Source organism: Chroicocephalus ridibundus, chromosome 9, assembly GCF_963924245.1.
Source record: "Chroicocephalus ridibundus chromosome 9, bChrRid1.1, whole genome shotgun sequence".
Classification (NCBI taxonomy): domain Eukaryota; kingdom Metazoa; phylum Chordata; class Aves; order Charadriiformes; family Laridae; genus Chroicocephalus; species Chroicocephalus ridibundus.
In genome coordinates, this window is record NC_086292.1 from 22,248,234 (window position 1) to 22,272,686 (window position 24,453).

Sequence of the window (24,453 nt, forward strand, 5' to 3'; positions counted from 1 at the left end):
CTCTCACCACAGCATTTCTTTGGTCCTTTGCTGGCCGTTCCCTTGGCCCTGCTTCTCCTCCTGCGTAATGACCGTCTCATCGCTTTGTGCTTTTCCACTCTTTCTGAGCCCTGTTTCCTCAGGGAACAGAGCAGTGTCTTCACGCTGTCTGTCCCCCAGTGACATCTTTTCACTCCATAATCCAGTTTTAGCCAGCCTGAACAGAGAGGCAAAACTATTAAAGTCCTGGGTTTGCCCAGGTCTCACGGAAGTGGTGGGGGGAGTGGTTCTTCTGGGGCAGTGGAGGTCAAGGCTGGAGCATCTGCTCCACCACCCTGAAGACCCAGGATGGGGAGAGTGGTTCTGAATGCCCTGGCCGCAAACCTGTTCAGCCATCAGCCACTCCAGCGAGAGAGGCAAGTCCATAAAAGAAAGCTGCAGCAGTTGGGCTGGCAGCGATTGTGTTTGTTATTCTAATTAATGTGCTATTTTTGTGATACGGGAGGCTTTTCTGTAGTTATTTCATTTATCTTCTCCCCCTTCCTGCACAGGTACTGTAAGAAGCAGCACATTACAAGGAGATTTAGCAAAGCAAAGTTAATGGCTCGTTTGCATTTATTTTAATCAAGTTATTCTAATTGTGCTATTGTGCAAATATAGCTTCCCCTCTGATTTGAGAAAGGCCTCATCCTCCCAGCAGCTGCGGATGCCCCAGCAGCCGGGGTTACTCCAGCCTGCCACAGCCCATTCCTGCCCCTCTGCCTGCACCCTGCCGGCGCTGGGAGCTGCTCTGGTTGAACTGACACCAAACCTCGATCCTTTCAAGAAGCTGGAAGCATTAATGCCTAGTAAAGCTCAGTTTTACACACCGCAGCCCGCTTACCTCAAAGCTGATGTGTATTTTCTTTTTGTCAGGGCCAAGCAGTCACCATTTGCCACCAAATGGGAGGTGAAATTCAGATGCTGTGGAAACAAAGGTCTTCAGAAAATGGACAGGAATGTGATGATGGGTCCCACAACGAAGAGCTAACAATAGTTTCCTAAAGCTGCAAAGATCCATTCAGGGCTTGAGGCAGGAGGCGTTGCATTGATCTGTCCCTGGGCAAATACCTGGTGCCTCTGCGCACAAGCGCCCGCCTTTCCGAATGTTTCCCTGGGTAAATTCGGGGGGTTCAGCTCAAGATGAGACCCTGCCCCAGCTCAGCTTGACCCCACTGTCACATCCACAGCAGCGGGAAGGGGCTGGGAGTGGAGGCACTGGGGGAAGCTGTGCCTGGGGGGGGCACTGCTGATAGGACGGGGGGCAGTGGGGACCTGCCGGCGGGAGAGGGTGCTCGTGGGTGGGAGAGAAGAGCAGCAGTGGCCACAGCCATCTGTGGGCACGCACACACGGAGGAGGGGGGATTCCCTGTGTCACCAGGGGAGAACGGTGGTGCGTGGGGAGAGGGAACGAGGTCCGTGTGCTTGGGATCCATGGGGATACCACGTGCCGGGAAGAAGGCAGAGGGTTTTTTTTTTTCCACCGCCATTACTAGGCGCTTGGCATTTTTGCTTGACCTCTTCACTCAAACCAGCTGCCGCTCCAGCCGTTGAAACTTGCCCGTGCTGTAAAACCTTAACAGCTCTGTTCTGTCCTACTTTTATCTCGTTCAGGGCAATTTTCCTTTCTTTAGTGCCTCAGCGAATGTTTTGTGTCCCTGGATCAAAGTTAGGGAGCATCATTTACATCCTGCGGGTGAGAAGGCAGCAGACTGGAGACCATCACTCATCGGTGAAAAGGATGATCATTGTTTGTTTAGCCCATTCCAAAATAATGGCTCTGCTGGGAACACCAACGCAGAATGCATCATATCTTTTATAGTATATATTAATTTAGTGTAGACATTAGGCCATCATTATTCCCTTCTTTTAATTCTCATGTATAAGCATTCAGGATCGGTTTTAACCCAGCACACATCTTTGTTATTTCATAATGTAAAACAAATAAAGCTGGAGGCAAATGTATTTTTTTTTTTATATGAACGACTGTGTGAGAGTGATGGATATAAAGCACAGAAACGTCTTTATAATTTTAAGGCTTGAATTTCAGAACACAGCGTTTTCATTAAATGGTGCAATCCATTCATTTTGGAGAGACAGATATAAACAGAAGCAAATTAACTCAGTAGTTCTCATGCCTAGAATCTTTGTGATAAAATTGCCTATTATTGTGAGTGTAAATGTTTTCAAAATATTAGAGACAACTGGAGAAAAATAGGAAAGACAGGATAGGTTGCTCAAGGATGAAAACCATAAAGACATGCCTTCTGAACACCACACGTACCTGGTGAAACTACTTAAAGTGAATTGCAGGAGCACCGCGAGAGGAGGAGAAAGGAGGCAGGCCATTTTTTAACTTTTTTTTTTTCTTTTTATGATGGATAAAGGTCTGGGAGAGTGTTTTCAAGTTTTCTTGGCTGTCTGCTGTGCATATTAGAAAATTCAGCTCCTGGCTGGTTGGCCAGGCAGAGAAATGAAGGCATCGCAAGGAACAGGGGAGAGCTGAGGCGCTGCGCCGGGGGAAACTGCACCCTCTGCCTGCTCCGGAGGGGAAGAGAAGCTGGGGCATTTCCAGCACTACCTGAAATCATGGATTAGTGAGAAGGAAGGAATGCTGCGAGATGCAGCACCTCTGCCTGCAGCAGAGCCCACCGGTTAGACATTGGAGCGTGTCACTTAAACTGGGGGCAGCCAAACCCCTGGTCCTGCCCCAGCTGTGGACAGAAGGACACCAGGGATGGGCTGAAAACCTCCTTTAGCCACAAGCCTCATTCTATATTTGATTTTGCTCAGCCACTGGCAAGGCTGCAGCTTTCCCAGACATTAATTGCCACAATATCAGTCGCACCCAAGAGGGAAAGAAAAAAACCCAGGCTCGCTTGCTGTGCTGTGCTCCCTGGCCCTGGTGGGTGGTTGGCGTGTGTCCTGGTTTGAGCGACACAGGACTAATTTCTCCTCCAATGCTTGGGAAAACTGCACTTTTAGAAGACTCTAGTGTCTGAATTTGGGAAAATGCTTACTTTACAGCCAGCTATGGTGTGCGGGTTTCAAGGTCTCAGCATTTCCGAGCTCCCCGGATGGGGACGAGGAGGAGTGAGACCCAGGCACTTGCCCCAAGCTGCCAACAGGGTTATTTCACACCATGAACGGCACATTCAATGGAAATTAGAAAGTTTGCTGAGGAGTTCTCTCTTTCTCCCTTGATGGCTGGGATCCTGAATACTCCTTGCCCCGGTGCCGGAGCCCTGAGCCCTTCCCTTCCTCCCGCAGCCGCAGCACTCGCAGGGTCCCACATTGGCTGTCCCTGCGGGGAGTGCACGGCTCCTGCTGGGGAATGGGCTGGGTGTATTGTTGCGTATTTTATATTCCTATTGGGATCAATACTGGTTCTTTAGTGTTATTAATGTTAATTACTTAGTCTTATCCTATTAAATCTGTTTATATTTCAGCCCTCGGGTTTCCTTGGTTTTCCCTGGTTCTCCCTCTCAGGTGGGGACGCATCATCAGGTGCGAGAATAATTGTCTAAACAACAGGAAATTGCTGTGAGTTTCTCACGACCATAGCAGCGTGTAACGGGTAGGTGGTCAGCACGGTGAATGGCGAACGGTGAACGGCAGCTTTGGAGCCAGGCTCAGCACCGCAGGGGTGAGCACTGGTGTGCTCCCAGCACGCCGGGGTGTCGGTGTGTGGTGTGGGGAGAGAGCGCAGCTTGGCACATGGCGGGGCCAGCAGTGGAGGGGCTGGCTGGCGGCATGGCAGGTGTGCGCTGCCGTTAAACCGGGCGTTCCCTGCTGTAACAACAGCCTCCACCCTGGGCAGCCTGGGGTGGGAACCATTACCAGACCATGCACGGACTGTATCTTATCAACGCTTATAAACACCGAAAGGGTGGGTGTCAGGAGGATGGGGCCAGGCTCTTTTCAGTGGTGCCCGGGGACAGGACAAGGGGTAACGGGCACAAACTTGACCATGGGAAGTTCCACCTCAACATGAGGAGGAACTTCTTTCCTGTGAGGGTGACAGAGCCCTGGCACAGGCTGCCCAGAGAGGTGGTGGAGTCTCCGTCTCTGGAGACATTCCAAACCCGCCTGGAGGCGTTCCTGTGTCACCTGCTGTGGGTGACCCTGCTCTGGCAGGGGTTGGACCGGATCATCTCCAGAGGTCCCTGCCAACCCCTGCCAGTCTGGGATTCTGGGATTCTGTGCTGGGGATGCGGCTCACTCCAGCCCGCCATCCAGTCCTGCGCCACGGCAGGAGCACCGAGCACCCCAGTGTGCCCCGGTCCCGGGCTGTGCTTAGTGCCATCATCCTGGGACCGCACCGCGCCCAGAGCGCAGAGGACTACGAAGGGACACTGGGCCATGCCTGGGACACCGCGGCGGCCCGGTCCCGGCCCCGGTCTCGACCCTGAGTCGCGGTCGCGGTCGCGGTCCCGGTGGCGGCGATGCAGCTGGGCTCGGCCACGTGCAGCGCCCCGCGCGCGCCGGTCCCGCCGAGGCCGCGCGGGGGCGGTGCCGGCAGGCGGGGGCGGTGCCGGCAGGCGGGGGCGGGCCCGGGGCGGGGCGGTGGCGCGCGGCGGGGCGGTGGCGCGGGGGCTGCCGGGAAGGGCCGGCGGCGGCGGGGCGATGGCGGCGGCGTGCGGCCGGGGCGGCCCCCCGCGGCGGCGGCGGCTGCGGTGAGCGGCGGCGATGCGCGGGGCTCCCGGCGACGATGGAGGACCGGTCCCACAAGGTGCTGCTGGCGCTGGTGATGCTCTTCCTCTTCGCCGTGATCGTGCTGCAGTACGTCTGCCCGGGCACCGAGTGCCAGCTCCTGCGGCTCCGCGCCCTCAGCCCCGCCGCCGCCGCCGACCCGTACCGGGCGGAGGACGAGACGCCGGCGCGTTTCGTTCCCCGCTTCAATTTCTCCGACGGCGATTTGCTGCGGCGGGTGGACTTCAACATCAAGGGGGACGACCTGATCGTCTTCCTGCACATCCAGAAGACGGGCGGCACCACCTTCGGCCGCCACCTGGTCCGCAACATCCAGCTGGAGCAGCCCTGCGAGTGCCGCGCCGGGCAGAAGAAGTGCACCTGCCACCGGCCCGGCAAGCGGGAGACCTGGCTCTTCTCCCGCTTCTCCACCGGCTGGAGCTGCGGGCTGCACGCCGACTGGACCGAGCTCACCAACTGCGTCCCCTCCGTGGTGGACAGCAAGAAGGAGGTGCGGCTCCGGCCCTCCAGGTGAGGCCGGGCCTTCCCCGGGGGTGGGGGGGGGGGGGGCTTCCCCGGTGCTGAGCCCCCCGCCGCGGCGGGATGGTGGCAGGGATGATGCTGGCGGGGGGGAGCTCGGTCGGTACCGGCCACCCCCGCAGGGAGCAGGCAGCAAACCGGGGCGCAGCGGGGGCTGCGGGAGCCAGACCGGCCGGCCCGGGGACGGCGTGCTTTGAGCTCTGGGTGGCAAACCAAACCTGACCCCCGTTTTCGGTGGTGTCCCGCGGGCTGTGGTGACGGTAACGGCTGGTGGGGAAAGCCCAGGAGTTCCAGCAGGGTGACGCAGGAACAGGCCTGGCAGCCCCACGGCTCGGGGAGCCCCCGGTGCGGCTCTCCCCCGGCCCAGGCAGAAGTGAGGGTCCCCCAGCTGCCTGCCCCCAGAGCTCTTCCGTATCTGGCAGATCACCTCGCCGCACGAAGCTCCCCGGGTACGCATGCCGTCGTTCCTCCGTATGCCAGCAATTAATGCTGGTTCTGGGAGCGTTCGTCAGCCGCTGTTCCATCTGAAGTTTCGCTTGTGCAGATGGCGGCCTTGCAAAAAGTAAAGCTTACGCGCGTGTCTGGGTATTTGCATTGTCCTTCAGCCCTAACCTCGTTTATTTGGGGTTTGCATTTTGAATTTTAGTGACACTGCTCTCTTCATCCCTGCGCCTTTCTTTTGAAGTTGCTAACCTTGTCTGGCCGTAGTGAGGTGGTTGCTGCCCCTGCCTTTCAAAACCCCAGCTGCCTTTTTTTCCTGAGCAGCGAGGAGCTGCTTCCTCGGCTCCCGGAGCTGACTGATTGCAGCCTACCTTCAGCTGTAACAGGATGAGTGGCTTGTCTACGGCTCCGCGTAGCAGAACTGCTCAGAGTTTTAGTGCCTTTTCACCTTGCCTCACTGGGAAATTGGAAGCTGGGGTATCACTCCTATTGCGCTGTGTTAAATTAGTGGCAGGTCCCCTTACAGTGAGGGTACTGTTATATATCTTGCTATCTGAAGTCAAGTCTAAGCACAGATTCACTTGAAATAGAAGGCAATTTCTTCCTAGAATTCCTTTTATATAGCGTGACACTACACTGCCATCTAGTAGAAAAATGGTTAGCGTCATTATCTTCCTGTACCCAAGAAGCAGCTCTTTATGAGACTTGGCTATTGTGATTCCTGCTCTTTTGTTTTCCCTCCTGCTTTAAAATTTCAGTGTCTCGTTTTTGTGACATCCCATTTGCCAACATCAGGAACCAATTCCTTGCCCTCTGGGTCTGTTAGCTTCCCGGGCGCAGGCTGCTGAGCCTTGCAGGCTACATAGTATATTTTACCTGGCCGATAAATATGTTGTTTGTCAGCAGAAACAGAAGTTGCGTAATGTGCGCCTTCTTTTGCTGAACAGCTTCCAGTGACCTGTCTTTCTCTTTCCCCAGAGATGGGTCTGGCCTCCAGAGCTGTAGCTGCGGGACAGGGATTCCCTTCCTTCCCCAGAGACAGGTCGGGGTCAGTCGTGCCCTCTGGAAAATGGGGATTGTCCTTCTGCTAAACCCACCGCTTTAGGCAGAAAGGATCGTCAGGCTTGGAGAGCTGAGATTTGTCTGTAGATTTCGGCTTTGTGGTTTGTTGGGTTTTTTTTCCCCGTTGCTTTTCTGAGTTGAAAGAGAAGCGTTTCGCGTACCTGCCCAAGAGTTCAGAGCGATGGTTCCTTGTCCAGCAAACCACGTACAGCGTCATAGCCGACTTCTGAGAGGTCACTAGGGCTTGTGACTTGGGATTGAAGCCGGGAGAGAGGGATGAAAATGAAGCTGTAATGATTTTGTGTTAGGTAGAGGTCTACTCTCACAAAGGCTTTGAAATGATGTTATATTTTTAATAACCTAATTACACAGCTTGCATAATAGCTACAGTAATTCTCCCAAATAATGTCCTGACAAGCAATTATTTGGACTGCAACTTCTAAATGTTTAAAAATACAGGAAGAGAAGAAGTTCTTAAACGAACAATAGTCCCTTCAGGTTAACCTGCCCATTGTAATGCCTTGTCTTTAATTTTATTTTGCGTTCTTGATTTAGCAATGTTCAGCTGACAACTAGTTAATTAGCATCTATTCCTAGTCCTAGTAACAGACGCTAGTCTGAGTGCTTTCTGGACAGAAAAGAGCCGCTTTCTGAGCAGCGGTAGGTGTGGGAGCAGGGTGTCTGAGCAGAGGAGCCTTGCTGGCTCTGAGCGGGCCCAGCCTGGCTCTTCCTGCACGGGGGTTTTTTGGGGGAGGCCGTGCTGGGTGGTATGTGCTGGGTTAGTGCTGGCGCGGGGGGGGGGGGAAGGAACAGCACAGCCCTGGTGTACAAATCGGAAAAGAGAGCGGGGAGCGACTTGCAGGAGTGCAGGGCCCATTTGGGGAGCATCATCGGGGCAGGGAGCGGGATTCGCTCAGGAGAAGGGGATGATTTCCTCAAGCGAAGCTTGGCATGACAAGGCGGGGAATTCCTGCATTTATAATTGAGGTGATCCAAAAGTGCGACCCGCTGTAAGAGTGATTTGAACTGCTTGGCAGCTGCATAATGCAGTCTGTCGTTACTGTCTTTGGGCTGGCTAGCCTTGTCTGGGAAGAGCCAAATGAGTGGTCGTTTTTCCAGCAAACTTTTTAGCTTGCACCTGTGTGTGATTACTCTGCACAGAGGTTTGCCTGGAGGGGCATGGAGAGTCTCCTTGTCAGATTGCTGGTTAGCCAGGATGTTCTGTAGGGGCCTTTTCTTTTGTTTAAAAGTTGCACCTTTGTTAGTCTGGAGTACACCCTGTCCTGGACCTCAGCACTAGGTACAGAGCATCACCGAGATACGATCTGATGGGATCAGCCTGGAGGGTGTGCCCACAGAGAACCTTGTTGCCTGCAGCATTCATCCTCTGGCCTCTGCTCTTAATCCTGTCGCTAGTTTGCCTCTCTTCTTTGGGAATTGTGGGCTTGGAGGGCAGGTTCCTGCACTTGAGCGGTAGAAATACTCTGAACAGCTGTTGTGATTTTTGTTTGGTTTTGGATTTAACACAATGGTGCTTTCCTGTCTATGACCACGTAGGTTTCCAAAACTTCTGTTGCTTTGTGGTGGTGGCCTGTGCTCCTTAGTACGTAGCTGAATAGATCTCCCTCTCCTCCTTTGGTCCTTCCTTCCCCTAGAGGAACGTGAATCTCTGGGGGTGGGAATTACTTTTTTTTACCTCCTTGGGTCCCATCGGGGTGCATGTTCTGTATGCTCCTGCTCCTTCTTGTCTTCTGTTCCACCAGCGCCACTCACACTGCGGCATATGGAGGTCTTGGGAGAGGGAAGGGGAAGGTGCAGACACAGCTGATGCTTTGAGTGCTCTGGATTTGCTGCTTGAAAGGTTGGGGGAATAGGCTGATGGCGGTGACAGAAAGGAGGGAGTTGTCTCAGCCGCTTGGCATCGGTGGTGAGAAAGGAGAAATGTGCCTTTTCCTAGTCATGAGTGACTGACTTGGGTCACTTGATTGATTGTGGAAGCCTCAAAGCTTTTGGCACACTGAACGGAGGCAGCATCCAAAGTAACTGTGTGTGAGAGCATCACAGAACTGAGACTTCGCTGGGCTCTGGCTAATTATTATGGGAAGTATCTACCGAACTTGTCTATAGCAATAAATCCAATGGCTCCATTGCAAGAAACAAAAGGCCTTGGGGTTAGACTGGAAAATGTAATGAGACATGGGAGCAAATACAGATACCTACATTCTTAAGTGGTGTCGTGGCTTTGTACCCTTGTCGGGTGAGAGACATGGCTGTGGGTAAAGGTCGGGATGTATTTGGTGTCCCTCCTGGCTAGTACTAAAGGCAAGAGACGTTCTCCGTCGAGAGGAGAACGAACTTGCAGAACTGCCTGTGGAGCCAGAAAGTCTGAGATTGGAAGAAATTTTACGCTGCTGGTACAAGCCTGTAGGACCAGCATCAGGGATGGTGCCTGCTGGCTTTTGGGAAGCCTCATGCTGGCACCACGTGGTTGTGATGTGGGACAGAAGTCCCTGGGAATGCATGGATGTTCTTGTCTTCTCCCTACATGTTAGTTAAACTCTTCTAAGTTAAGCCTTACGGAAATCTAAAGAAAAGATTCGTTAAAACATTTCTCAGCAAAATGGAAGCGTTTACTCTGTGTGGCTCTGTTGACTGAACAGACTAATCCTCGTGCTCTTGGAAATGCGGTGGGATTTGCATCTGCAAATCTCATCTGCTCCATGGTGAACCGTGGTGTGCCCGACTCCTTCAAGCAGAGCCCTGGCAGAAGGCAGCTTTGCTGCAGCAAGCATCGCCGTAGCCCTGGCGTGAGCTCGGGTCCTGCTGGAGTAGGGTGGGTTTTCCCAGTAAGCTGCTTCTGTATGGAGGGGGAAAAGTCACGTAATGCTGCCAGGGGGAGGAAAATCACTTGGGGGGTTTGGTTCTCAGGGAGATGCCTGCTCAGTGGCAGCCGCTATTGAAACAGCGAAGGTGATGTGTAGCTGTGCAAGGGGATGAGCTCCGTTGTGTCACCTGTAGTAGTGGAATTTGGGGAATAGTTAAGCCCCGTAAATCGACACTAAACCCCTTGTAGGCAGGAGAGATGCTGTAGAGTTGCACAGCATCCCAAGGCCTGGGGTGGATAATAAAGCCTTCGGCAGGAGGTGGACAGCTTAAAACCTCTGGATGCTGGAGGAGTAGACCTGGTTTCCAAAGATGAGATCCCCCACTGCTGCTACTTTGGGGGTGAAGCCTGGCCAGGGGGGAGCGTGCAGCTCGGGGAGAGAAGGGGACCAGCATGGCTGAGCTGGAGGCTGTGGGCGAGCAGATGGCGACCTGCTGCAATTTGGGCCCTGGCCAGAGCACCGGGAGGGTGCCCTTGAAAGACGCACTGGTGAAACTCCCCAGGAAAAACTCTGCAATGATTATAGAGCCAAAAAAAAAAAAAAAAGGCATTTGCAGAGATGCTGCCAGGCCCAAGCGGCTCCACGCATGCCTGCGGAGGCTGGATTTCCCCACCTGGCACCGGTTGGGAGCAAAGCTGGGTCTGGTTCTGGGGTGTTGGAAGCGGCGGGACAGCCTGCAGAGCGAAAAAGGGGCTTTGAAGGGAAGAACGGGGGATTATTTTCATAAGTACAAGTAGTTCCTTCACCTAATCCCATTACAGGCCCTGACTTCGAAGGTCTTGGTTGTAAACTTAAGGTCTTGGCTTTTTTGAGTTTGGACTCTCAGACTTACAAAGCTCTCTAAATTGATATTACTGGTTTGGCGGATAAAGTGTTGGGCTTCTTAAAGGGATTAGGGATTAAAAAATCATTTTCCTTATTCGATCTCTTCAATTCTCCTCTAAATCTTTAATAAAGTGCAAATTGGCTATTAGTTATTTAAAAGTATATGTTTCCTACAGCCTTTTCTTTTAAATTCAGAGCTTTCTTTTTTTTGTGGGTAGAGAGGAGACGTTAGCTGTTGGAAAACTAGATTCCAGTGATAGCAGTAGAGCAAGAATTCCTTGCACTATTTATTGCATTTGTTGTCAGAGTTGGTCTTCCCTAAAGAAGAAAGTGGGAATATGAACACCGTGGCATGGTGCCGTTGTACTAAGACATAGTTATTTTTTCTTGAAAAGGTGCCTTTCTGCTGTTTTTTTTTTCTGGAAATTAATAAATATTAAAATGAAACTATAAATACATGCATCAACTGTATCAAAATAGACACAGATTGTGCCTTGTGATTCCTCTTCACAACTTTATAACCTTTAATAAAGGTTATCAAAGGTTCTTGGAAGTCAAGCATCACCAGTAGGCTATTTATTTTTATTAGAAGACGGATTTTTAAGTTTAACAAGTTGAGCATTAGTTCTGAGACGTATTAACTGAGATTAATTTGTCCCTCGTTTATTTAATCTGAATTGTCAGGAATCATGTTCTCTACTGATGTAAATGTCGGCAAAAAGGACTTATTAGTAGATTTGATTGCTTTTTAAATTTAACTAGCAGAGATGCACTGGCATGCCTAAGAGAATTGGTCTGTTTCTTGTGAACAGTTCAGTGCCTAATGAATCACTTCAATGTACTTTTCTGAAGGAAAGCAGAGCAATTTAAATGTGCAATGCATTGATTTACCTCGAATGGATTAGGCCTCTGTGTGCAATCCTTTGCATTAATTTACTTTCTCCACAACTGTAATAATGAAGGCAGCGTTTCTGTACGGCATCAGCCCAACAAATTAGCTCACGAAACTTGCTAGAGAGCGGAATAATTAATACGTGACCGAGAATGGGATGCAGGAATGGGATCTTTTGGAGAGGACGTGGGTCTCAGATGCCACCGGTTCAGGTTGGCTCCGAGGGCTGGGACTGGCCAGACCGTCTGCCCCTGCCAGCACCCTTGTGGGTGAGGAGGAGAGAGTTGCATCTGAAGTACTGGTGATTTATTGCCTTTAGTATGGGAAATAACATAAAATACGTGTGTATTTGTAATTTGGTGCAACTCTAAGAGATTTTTTTTTTTTTAATGTGGCTAGGCTTGTTTTGCGGCAACAGTACAAAAATCTGTAATTCCAGCAGATTTGAACCTGTTTTATTGCTGTAGTAACTCTTCGGTCCCCTCTTCCCCTCCTGGTGACAGTATCCAATGTGCTGTGTGTGCAGTCCCAACGTTGGGCTCCTTCTGTCCTTGCTGAGCAGCCGGGACGTAAAACTCTGGGTAATTCCTTATTTAACCACTTAGCTGCAGAAATGGCGCCCGGGCTTTGTTTCGCTCGGCGGGGATTACTCTGGCCGAGCAGCCCTCGCGACTCAGCCTTTTTTGGAATTACCCGTGTAGGCTTCTTACATACTTGGGAGGATTAATTTCCCCGCCTTCTCAAATCGGCTAATTCCCATCTCTGGGCAGCTGCGGGGAAGCGAAGGGATGGAACATCCCCAGCCACTGCCTTCCTCCCTCGGGAGCCTGGTTCCCCACTCCCAGTTCGGGGCTGGGATGCTCCCCCCAGCAGCGCCTATCGGAGTTTGCAGCGTCTCGGATGGAAAGCAAAGCCGCCCCGGACGGGAGATGCGGGATGGCGTTTTCGTATGGGAGGATGAGGTGACCGGGCTGGCGAAGCAGAGCCACTCCTGCCTTCCTCCTCCTCCTCCTTCTCTTCCTTGGCACTTGGCACCGGAGAGCCAGCGTGGATTATTGTTTGTGATTGATTTGCTGATGCTGGCAATTGTACAGTGTGTTCTGGGACTAATAGGGTAGCACCGAATTATTCAGGCGTTATTGAAATGAATCACATTTGTGATGAGTAATAAGTAGCAGACTTTGGTATTTATGAATAATTAACACAGTAAAGTTTTTCTTAAACAGACATGAAGAAATGATTTAATTTCTACTGTGAACACTCTGTAAAATTAATGAAAGATAATTGCGTTTGCTAATGTGAGACTAAGAAGCCAAAGCAATCTATTTTTTTGTGTTTTTCATGCTGCTGATGTAAACAGTGAATGTATAATTCCTTCAATATGTTTTCATTGGGTGGGACCTGTGTTTAACATCCAGTGGGGTGGTTTTTGTTGAAATAAAAGGTCTATTGGTAAACACTCGCATGTCTCTGGGTGGGTCGCATATATGTGCCTATAACAACATAATGTTTTTGAGTGAGTTGCAATTAGGACCGCTTTTTTTTTTCCCTCTTCCTGGACTCTAGCCTCCTTCCTCAGCTGTTCATGCTTTTAAAGACAGAATCCATTTAAGATACTGCTTATGTACAGCTTTGAGTGAAATCTCCTTTTTCTTTAGTCTTGGAAAAAAATCATTAGTCTTTAGAGACCTGTAAGTCGTAAGATCCACTGGGGGTGAAACTCAAATCATGTTACTTCTTGGTTCTCAGCTGCTTATCCAACTCCGAAGGAGCCAAACTTTTGATGTGATATAACTAAATGTATGCAGCTATGAGGGAGATAATCTTGTGGCATTAAACGATTTTGCACGTCTCCATAAGAGCATGAAGAAGACTATGCCTTTCATGAGATCCTTGTAGCAATTGCTCCTAATTTCCCATAATCAAAAGGACTGTGAAGTTTTGATGCTCTTAAAGGCCGAAGTAGCTGCAAGATCAGTTTTTCCTTTACTCCGTTTTGTGTTGGATAAATTAAAACACTGCAAGGCTCCCAGCAGTGGGAATGTGCTCATCCAGACTGCTGTTTGAACTGCGGGATCCTTCAGCAAACACCCAAATCAAGTGAGTAAAGCACTCTCTGCAACTGATTATTTTCTCCAAGCTTCCTTGTGTTCAGAGTAAAGCAACTGTTTTTAACCCACCCTATTAAGAAAAACGTTTCCTTGGTCAAAGCCAGGGAGGCTGCTTTTTCAGGGTAACCGAGCGGAGAGCGTTTCCTTTCGCCTGTGGGAAAGCTATTCCCTGGAGCAATCCTAAGCCATTCTGGGGCTGGCTTTTTTTTTTCTTGTGGTTTAGAGAAGGTTACTGGGAACATGCTGTCTTGCTTGAGCAAAACCTACCGGGTGATAACTTTCTCCCTTTCTTTGTCAGCAGCTAACTCATCTTGATAGGAAAGAAAGTCCTCCCATGGTACCTGGTGCCCGCAGAGAACTTTAATGGGACTGGATGTGGGTGGAGGCGTCTCTCCTTGCGATGCTCCCAGAAGAGCAGCAGGCTATGTTCCTCCTGGAGCTGATGTTGCCAACGGTAGATGGGGAGGAAGATGGCTGCACGGCTTCTGCCTTTCGCAGAGCTGTTTGTTTTTCTGTGGGGGTGTTGGATCTAATCAGTACAGCGGGTAGCAAGAAGTAAGACAAAAGCGCTCAAGGAAATGTCAAACGCAACAGGATGCGTCTGCCTGATGGTAGCTGAGTGACTTGCAAAAACATAAATGGCATAAATTAGGCTTTAACTCTTTCAATTCTTGTGTGCTGCAAGTCAGGAACTGGGAAGAGGAAAAACCTTTTGTGTTGGCATGGTCTCCCCGTTATGTTTTATCTTTTCCTGACTGTGCATCCTTAGCTGATTTGGGTGTTCTTTTTCGGATTTTGGTGATTTCCAGTAACTTTAGGTCAATAAAATGTGAAGTAGAGTTTTGGCTTTCAAATAAAGCTGACTTGAAGGTCAGTTGTTTGGCTTTCTGGTGGGGGTGGTTGCTGCTGGGGTCTGTGTTCTTGGCTCTGGGAGAAAAGAGGTGGCTGCACATGTGAGTGGGATTTGAGAAGTCAGGATATTACACTTGGGATGAGTCCCGTCTCCATCACCATGCCTGTCCTCTTCCTCTCGGCCTTGTCTGTAATTCAGCTCTTTGCATCAGGGTATCTTTCTGTGCGTAAGGTAGCGTAAAGGATGCTGGATTTCCTGGCCTGACTGCGTATAGTAGCTCTGCTCCCTGTATGTGACTAATCTTAGGTAGAGGCACTGGAAATGTTTTTAAGTGCCTTAGTTTGAATTCAGGGAAGCTGTAGTTTTTGAATGTAAAGCTCCAACGTACTGTACTGACAGGTGGGTCCAGCCTGCCCCGTGCTGGTGTCCTGTGGGGGCTGTGGTGTGCCTTCCCTTCCTGGGGAAGTGGTCGCACCGCTCGGTGCTTTCACGCTGGAGCTCTTGCATCATCTAGTTTTCACCCCGTTTTATGGATGAAACAGCCTCTAACTTCATTCTTTGTAAGGAACTATTTGGGAAGACCAGAAGCCTGGAACAGTTGTCCTAAAGCATGGTCTAAGCATGTACTGAAGGTACGCCTGTGAGCCTGGTGCCCTGACTTACAGAAAAACGTAGTGAGAAATCCTGGGACCTGCTCTCCTAAATAGGAGACAACGGGCATCTAATGCGAGATGTCCTGACCAAAGTCAGGAGGAATGAAACATTGCTGCTCTGCTGTAAGCTCGTGCTGCGTCTGGTTGCGATGGGTGACTGTTAAGGCTGCATCTGCTCAGAGTGGAGGGGATTAGACAGTCAAAAGGCAGCGGTAGCGGAGACCTAAGAGAAGCTGTAGTCAGTTCCTTAGATCTCTTGAACACTGTTAGTTTGCAAAACTATCCTCTATAGCCATTTAAATCAGTCCTGCTTCTGGAACAGGTCAGATAAGAACATTGGGTCACCTCCGGTCTGAATATAACTGATGCATTTTGCAAAGTAGAGTTATAAATACCTTTTTTCATCCCATTTTCAGAGAAGAGGCAGAGAAAACAAATGAAAAGAGCAGTTGCACCTACAGCTGCTTCTCCTGAGAAGCTGCTGGCTCGCTTTCCATGCTGCTAGTTGCATTTTGGATGTCGGCAGTGTTCTGGGTTGGAATGAGAGTACTCCCAGTGTTTTTTACGGATAGATGCAACTTCCTCACTGAGCTAGATTTATGGGGTAGTGCTGAGGTTCAGCTGATAGTAGCTGCCGGAGTTTGGAGCTCGCAGCTTGCTAGCGGTGGTGCAGAACAGCTGAAGAGGAGGGTGATGGCTAGGGGGGGATTTTGACTGGGCAATGGTTCTGCGAACTGTCTTATAACCCAGTGCTTTGCAGCGTATTCAACATGCTACCATATGCAATTTTGCAAATTGCAATTTTGCTAGAAATACAGTCAGCAGAAAATGGGAAATGTGTGAGCGCTGCCCCGTGTTTGGATTACTGAGCTCTTCTGTTGCTTGCAAGGGCAAAAAGTGTGTGAATGGCCATGCTTGCAGACAAGGATAGTTAAGGGCATTGGACCTGGGGTTTGTAGCAATACACCTTTTGGAAAAATCTGCTCTGAATTTTCTTTATTTTATTTATTACCGGGACATTTAACTGAAGGCACATAATGGAGAACGGTGCTGATATTTCTGGAGAAGGGATTGGAAGGAGGTTATGCATCACTTGGTTTAAGATGCGCACAAACTATATCTTTGATATAGTCAAGCCTGAATGCTATTGTGTGAACAAAAATACTTTAAGCATATGCTTAAGCAAATATATTGAAGTGCTTAAATGTATTGCTAAGCGCTTGGCAGAATGAGGGTCAGTCTGACAGCATGAGCACATCTTGCTGCCCTGTGGTGGTGAAGTTTCCTGCTCTGCAGAGTTGGGATTTCATGTGTCTTTGCTCTGGTTTGGGATGCCGGCTTTCCCTGCTGTAATTCTCCTTTTCCTACAACTCGGACCTGGCCAGCGCTGCAGCTGCGCGTGCACCAAGAGGGTGTAGGGGCTAGAGACTTGCTGAGACAAGTGATAATTGAGATTCCCTGTTACAGGACCTGAAGACCTAGGGAACAGCTCGGGTAAGTTGATGCGTCCACATGACGGTGTCCATCCTGGCCAGTATATCGGGTTTGGGTTGGGGACCTGGAGAACCAGAAGCAGCAGCTGTTTCAGACTCTGCATAACAGCCAGGCCTCTGCAGGAGAAGGCTGTAGGAATAGATGCCTTCCCTGGGTAGGTTTGGTGTGAGGGTATAGGGGAAAAGGGGAGTTTTAGACTTCTTTTCCACCAGCATCTGGGAGAGCATACCCAAAAGGCCCGCTCCACCTGACCTGAATCCAGACCTCCCATCTGCCAATCCCTTTTATAAAATTGGTCAGTGTATCAGGCTGCACAGAGGGGAAAAAAAAAAAAACCAACAAAAAAACCAAACACCAAACCACAGAAAGGATTTAAGAATAGCTGAGCTCATGGTGAGATAAAAATTTCTCAGAGCCTGGATTATGGAAGGATCCAGTTATTTGTAAAATATATAAGCAGATTCTCTGCCTGGGCTGCGGTGGCTCAGCAGTTGTGCTGGGGGATTTGACGGCATGCTCAGCCCTTCCTGCTGCTCTCCCATCTACGGCTGAGGTCTGGAAACTGAGGTTTAAGGCTGGCGACAACTTGTGTATTAAGTGTTGCAAATTAACTCTACTCGGGAAACTGCAAATGTAGGCTTTTTTAAGGAATCTAAGGCACTTTTGTTTCGTGTCTAAGGGGTTGTTTTTTTTCTTTTCCCGTCATGTTATGTGATTTTCCTGGAATTAGCAGGACAGTTTTGCTTCTGCCTTTCCTCGTGTGTCGCCTGAAGTCGTGTAGGTGAATTGCTTCCTACAATAAACCTGTGTATTCGTGGAAGAGTTATGGGTATGAAGTACAGTATCATACTATATTTTTTCCCTTAGGGCAAAAATATTTAATGTCTTAACGTGATGTTCTATCAAGATAAGTGAAATCCTGATGTCTCTCCTCCTGGGATTAAAAGATCTTTTTTAGGGTATTTACATGTCTCTTTTTCCAATGCAGCTAATCATTTTGGTTATGGCAGAGGACTGGCTTTTCTAGGGAAAGAGGCAGCGGGCATTTGGGATGTGAGAAAAAGGCAGCAGTGGCGGTTCTGGGCTGCGCGAAGTCGTTGCCTTTTTGTATTTGTGGAAGCTTGTGCCGGGCTCTGTTACAGGTCCTGGGAGACGCGGTTTCTTTTGGAAGTGGGTTACGGTAGGATTTATAGGCGCTGAAGAGTGTGTTGTGTCCCAAGGGCATGACCTGTGCTAGTGTAAGTGGTCCTAAAACCTGCAGTGTGCTAGCTGGTGGGAGTCAATTTGGGATGTTTGGAGAAGGGGGGAGCAGAACACAGGCTTTGTAGCTCAGGCGTACAACATCCTTTTATTTTACAAGCTGTTTTCATTGTTGCTTGAGCAGCTGAGATGAAACATCCCTTTCTGTTAAGAACAAAAGCAAAAGCCTTCACTTTAGTGCAGGTACCAGGGCTGGGATGTGCTGCAGTCACTTATTGCATCGCTTGGCTTTGATCCTTGGTTGTGGTGTAGGAGTGCGTAACACAGCTCAGGAAGGTGCGGTGGTGAAGTGTTTTTGAGTCTCTGGTCTAGACTGACGCCAGTGTCCCTGGCCCAGAGTAAGTTCAGATCACTCCAGGCTGCAAGCGCCGTCGAGCTCTTCAGGGTCACCTACCCAGCAGCCGCGTCCCCTGGTGCCCATAGGCCAGCCAGCTCTTCCCTTTCCACCTGCTTTCCCTCCTCACGTGCCCCCTGGGCAGGGAGACTGGAGGAAAAATTGCTGGGAGGAATGTCAAAAGGCTGTCTGTTTCATTCCCTTTTTGGAAGATTGGGATTCTCTTACTGGTTTTTCTTTTCTGCATGGTTTTTGTGTTAAACAAGAGCAGTCTGTTTGCAAGCTCCACTGCTCCTTAGGCTTGGAGCAGGGTGAGTATCTGCTTAGCAGAGATTTTGTGGTAAATTTTGTTGTTGCTGTACTTGAACACTAACCTGAGGGATTTTTTCCCTTCTCTCTGTAAACAAGCTTTTTTTTTTTTTCCACTAATGGAAAATTTCAGCTTGTCCTCCACTTAACCACAGTTCAGGCTTTTCCAGGAAAACTGAATGAATCAGTAATGCTTCCCTCTTTTGCTTCTTGTGCGCTCAGTTAATTGTATTATTTTTATTGCGGGTTTTGATTGCATAAAGCCTTTTTTTCTGTCCTCATCAAACTGGCATTGTTGTCTGGACAAGAGAGGAAAGCCAGGATCTCTAAGGTGGTGCTTCTCCCTCTGGGGCTGTGTTACCCCCAGACCTTCAGAGTTTGGAAATCATGGATTCAGGAAGAGGATGAAACTGAACAAGGGCAGACGGATGCTTCTTACGGCACAGTGTTTTCCCATGGGCTTGAGGGGTTTTGGTTCAAATGGAGTGCAGGGATGAGCATTCAGGAGCACAAGGGCCACTTGGAGTTTCCCATTTGGTGGCAGCTTCCACCTGCCTCTTGGTGCTGCTTGCCTCCCTTACCACCAATCACTGCTCCTTGCAGCTCCCAGCACTGTCCTAGAGGTTTGTTCTTGATTGTTCCACCTTTCACGTAGACTTGATGCTCTCTAGATTGATGCCTTGAAGCGTGGGTTTAAAAATCAAACAGCAAATGACTGCACTGTAATGGATGTTATTGCACCAGCCATTATATTATAGAAGCCACTGTGGTTAAATGGAGTATCTCTGGAATCTTGTTTTTATCAAGACGTTTATGTTCCCCTCTAATTTTTGTGGAGAGTCGTTTAGATGTTTTCCAGATTAGAGCATAATGGAACTGTTAGCTATAAATGTTCGGAGGAATCCATTACACATGGTGATTTAGTGGTTAGTCACAATTACTTTGGAGCTACAGTGTCAAATTTAACACCAACCTTCAAAACTATGTATTGTGAAATCTGGTCATCCTTCTTGTGAGATGCTCCTCCAGCCTCCCAGAGAAGAAAAAAGACAATTTGTACAGCAAGATACAAAAGCAATTTGGAGGGGACAGGCAGATGCTGGAGAAAAGAGTTGCTGTAAGAAGCAAACCGGAAGGCGGGTTTGCTCTGTAGAGTTGTAGCTTGTTTCTTTCTGCTTAATTAAAATCCAGAAGATTGGTGGTGGCGGTGGGTTGGTGTGCTTGTTTCCCTTCCTGGTGGAGGTGGAGGCAGCGACTGATGGAGCCGGAGCAGGACAGTCCCATGTGCTGCAAGCCAGCTCTCCTTCCTGCAGCAGGTGAGGTGTAGGGCAGCCGCGGGACAGTGAAGAGCTGGTCTCCTCAAGATCTAGGTAGTGGAGATGCTCCTACAGGTTCCTTGAAGAAAGCATCCTATCTGTAGATCTATAGCTAATAATTAGAGCAACTTTCGTGTAACGGAGTATCAACAGACATTTTGGTTGGGGGTGACCTGCTGGAGAGCAGCTCTGTGGAAAGAGACCTGGGAGTCCTGGTGGACAACAGGATGCCCGTGGGCCAGCAATGTGCCCTTGTGGCCAAGGTGGCCAATGGCATCCTGGGGGGCATCAAGAAGAGCGTGGCCAGCAGGTGGAGGGAGGTCATCCTCCCCCTCTGCTCCGCCCTGGGGAGGCCACATCTGGAGTGCTGTGTCCAGTGCTGGGCTCCCCGGTTCCAGAAGGACAGGGAACTGCTGGAGAGGGGACAGCAAAGGGCTACCAAGATGCTGAGGGGACTGGAACACCTCTCTCATGGAGAAAGGCTGAGGGATTTGGGCCTCTTCAGTCTGGAAAAAAGACGGCTGAGGGGGGATCTTATCAACGCTTATAAATACTGAAAGGGTGGGTGTCAGGAGGATGGGGCCAGGCTCTTCTCAGTGGTGTCTGGTGACAGGACAAGGGGTAACAGGCACAAACTTGACCATGGGAAGTTCCCCCTAAACATGAGGAGGAACTTCTTTCCTGTGAGGGTGACAGAGCCCTGGCACAGGCTGCCCAGAGAGGTGGTGGAGTCTCTGTCTCTGGAGACATTCCAAACGCGCCTGGAGGCGTTCCTGTGCCACCTGCTGTGGGTGACCCTGCTCTGGCAGGGGACTGGATCTCCAGAGGTCCCTTCCAACCCTACAATACTGTGATTTTCACTTACCTTGACTATATATACAGGCACCTGCTTTAACCACAGCCTGCGAGTAGAAGCTGTTGCCTCTGTTTAGCTTTTGAAACACCACATTTTCCCTGAGATATCTACCTGTTTGTTGCAGTTGGCTGCCCATTCCCACGTCCGACTCAATGAGGGTTCTGTGCAGTGTCTTGAGCTGCATCTTCTCTGACCTCCTGGGTTGGAAATTATCACTCTGAATTGGATGACCTGCATCTTGCTGGTTTTTGTTTGCTGAGCGGAGGTTTTATGACCTGCAAGGTTGTGTGTTTCCTTGCTCTGTCAGCATGTGACTTGAAAGCGAGTTCATCTGAAGGCTGTTGTAGCACTGTGTCACAGGTTTTAAGCCCGGGGTAGAGGCTGTCAAAATGAAATGCGTAAACCTGAGATTTAGAACATGAACAAGTAAATACCATTAAATTTGTGTGTCTAAGAGCCTCAGAACAAAATCTGGACTAAGGGATGAGCTCATGCAGTTGGGCACCCCAAAGCTCTTCAGTTGTCTTTGTCTGAGCGTATCTGTTTCTCCAGTGGCTGGTGCTAGAGATGTCCACAGTCTACCTGAACCTGCTTCACCGTCAATATTTTAATAGCACATTTTAAAAAGAACATTATTTGGGAATGTTAAGACTCGGCCTAGGTTTGAAGTTCCTTCTCGATACCTGGAAGAGATATTGAAATTCTAGGTTTGTACAAACTTGAAAGGGTCAGTGCCCTGATCGATAGCTGAGTTTACTAGTAAAGCTCTGTAAAACGTCTAGGAATTTTTAGCTAATTCAGGTCAGACCCCCCCTTCTTCTTACCAGCTGCCCAGAAATTTGAACAGTTTAAAACCTGTGTAACGCACAGACCACCTAACCCTTTCATTTCCTTTGGTTTAGGAATTTACTTTGGGGTCAAAAGAGACCCCAAAGTAACTTTCTAAACCAAAAAGAATTCAAGAGCACGAGAGAAGTTTTTAGAAGAGTTAACGCCGTGTTAAAATTGGAGTTTTCCAGGAGCTGTAGCGTGGCAGCAAGGTTGCGAGGAGTCTGAACTATCTGGGGAAGGGAGTTTGTGCCCACTGTTGTGCCTTCGGCAGCTCATCCTCAGCTTGCACCTGGAGGCATCTGAAGGGCATCAAAAATGTGAAAGGGCGACACTGTGACCTGGGGTGAGCCCACACTGCCTGTCCTCCACATCCTGGGGTGCTGCTGGGTTTGATCATAGAACAGTTCAGGTTGGAAGGGACCTTAGAGATCATCTAGTTCCAACCCCCTGCCCTGGGCAGGGACACCTCCCACCAGACCCTCACACCAGACCAGGTTGCTCCAAGCCCGTCCAGCCTGGCCTTGAACACCTCCAGGGATGGGGCAGCCACAGCTTCTCTGGGCAGCCTGGGCCAGGGGCTCACCGCCCTCACAGCCAAGAATTTCTTCCTCAGATCTCATCTCAATCTCCCGTCTTTCAGTTTGAAACCCCATGGCTCCCCTCCCTGATCCAGAGTCCCTCCCCAGCTTTCCTGGAGCCTCTTTAGTGACTGGAAGGGGCTCTAAGGTCTCCCTGGAGCTTTCTCTTCTCCAGGCTGAACCCCCCCAACTCTCTCAGCCTGTCCTCACAGCAGAGGGGCTCCAGCCCTCGGATCGTCTTCGTGGTCTCCTCTGGCCCCGCTCCAACAGCTCCGTGTCCTTCTGCTGTTGGTGCCCCAGAGCTGGAGGCAGCACTGCAGGGGGGTGTCCCAGAACAGAGCGGCAGAATCCCCCCCTCGCCCTGCTGCCCATGCTGCTGGGGATGCAGCCCCAGGCGCGCTTGGCTTTCTGGGCTGTGAGCGCACATTGCTGGGTCACGTTCAGCTTCTCATCAGCTAACACCCCCAGGTCCTTCTCCTCAGGGCTGCTCTCAAGCCATTCTCCACCCAGCCTGGATTTGTGTTTGGAATTGCCCTGACCCAGGTGCAGGACCTTGCACTTGGCCTTGTTGAACTTCATGTGGTTTGCACAGGCCCACCTCTCGAGCCTGTCCAGGTCCCTCTGGATGGCATCCCTTCCCTCTAGTTTGTTGACTGCACCATGCAGCTTGGTGCCATTGGCAAACTTGCTGAGGGTGCACTCGATTACACTGTCCACGTCCCTGACAAAGACGTTAAAAAAACACTGGGCCCAGTACCGACCTATGAGGAATGCCACTCGTCACTGGTCTCCACTTGGACATTGAGCTGTTGACCGCAAATCTTTGAGCACGGCCATCCAGCCAGTTCCTTATCCACTGAGTGGTCTGTCAAGTCCTTGTCTCTCCAATTTAGAGACAAGGATGTCATGCTTTGCACAGGTCCAGGCAGATGATGTCGGTTACTCTTCCCCTATCCACTAACTCTGTAACGCTGCCATAGAAGGCCACCAAATTTGTCAGACCCATGGCTTGGTCCCCATTGCTGCCTAGTCTAGCTGCTGCGTAGCCAAAATTTGCACACTCCCCACCCCATCACGTATGCCTTAGGCTTTGCAGGGGTAACACTTTTGTGGCCCAACTCGTCCCTATTAGAGACAACAAGTGCTCGTCCTGTTGACTGAACAAAGAATGTCATTCCCCAGAGGGGTGGCCTCACTGTGAAGGGGATAATTCATGCACCGCACCGGCTCCATCTTAACTTGGTGGAAGAACAGGATCCGGTTAGCTTTAATGATAAGAGCCAGGGTTTTGCAGTGTCAGCTGTTTTCCACGCTGTTAATGCTGGGACCACAAAACTCATTAGAGTTGTATGATGGGATGAGAGGTTAAAAGCCAGTGTGATACCTACAAAGTGCTCCAGCCTTACAAAGAAATGTCGCCGCATCCTCCTCCTTAAACGCTCGTAATTAGCAATTCCTGATTTGCCCTGGCTCTGTGGAGCAGTCTGCTGGGAGAACAAGGCTGTGAACAGCACTTGGCTGCCCGGCTAGGGCTGTTAAACACGCATGCAGTTTTTGACGTTCTTCGTTTTTTTAGAACTGGGTTTCCGCATCTTGCTTTAACTGTTATCATTAGCAGTTTGCTGGCTGTCATTTGGGTGATGGCGGGGGGGGGGGGGCGGGGCGGGGCGGGGGGGTGCATTTCATGACCTCTGAAGCATTCCGTAGTGCCGCAGTGTACAGGAGTGACAGTACATAAACCAGAGCTACATTATTACTTTCTAAGTGTATTTTTTAAACTTTTTATCTTTTAAACTAATTCCTCTTGGCAACTCAACTGAGCATATGCCTCATTGCTAACATTTTCTTCAAATCAAATCTGGTACCTACAGCTTTTTACTGTTGCTTTTAAAGGACTAATTTCCCACCCTCCTCCTCACCCCCCCCCCCCCCCAGTAGACTGTGTTCATCCAGCTCTCATGACTTTTTTCCCCACTTAATTGCTTTATTATTGCATTGCGTTCTGCTTTTACTTTTTAATTGGCAATCGTATCATGTCCATGGTGGAAGAGGGGGAATTTCGCTGTGGAATTGAAGGCAGAGATTTGGACCACTGTGTTTTCATTTAATGAGGAAGGTACTTTGTACTTCTCTCCAAACTGTACCTACGACAACAAAAAATGCTGTCTGCCTAAGTGAAGCCTATCGGATATATGATGCTTGCTTCGACTCTCTTTTTAAAGAATGATAAATTAGGGCATCAATGGCAACTAATCAAGACACTGTGCCCTGGCACAGCCCAGGAGGGAGGTTGGTGCTGGCATCGTGTGGGGTGCCGTGGGTAGGAGGGACGTGGTTAGAGGAGCCTTTGCTGCCCTTATAGTCCCCATGCATGAATGCATAGGTGCAGCTTTCGTGCTTTTTCTTTGCACCAGTTGCACTGGGAGCCTGCACAGTGTAGAGCTACACCTGAAACTGGGCAGCGTGGCTCCTTGTGCTTTTGCCATCTTCTCGCCCTGGGTCC

General features: G+C 49.9%; 1 protein-coding gene across 1 annotated transcript in view; it reads left to right on the forward strand.

Annotated features, from left to right (window-relative positions):
- Positions 1-4,600: 4,600 nt before the first annotated feature.
- HS6ST2 (heparan sulfate 6-O-sulfotransferase 2) overlaps positions 4,601-24,453 on the forward strand; it is a 146,845-nt gene continuing 126,992 nt past the window's right edge. The window contains exon 1 of the mRNA XM_063347117.1: positions 4,601-5,241. Coding sequence (XP_063203187.1) covers positions 4,730-5,241 — 512 coding nt within the window. The 5' untranslated portion in view covers positions 4,601-4,729. The remainder of the gene's footprint in view (positions 5,242-24,453) is intronic.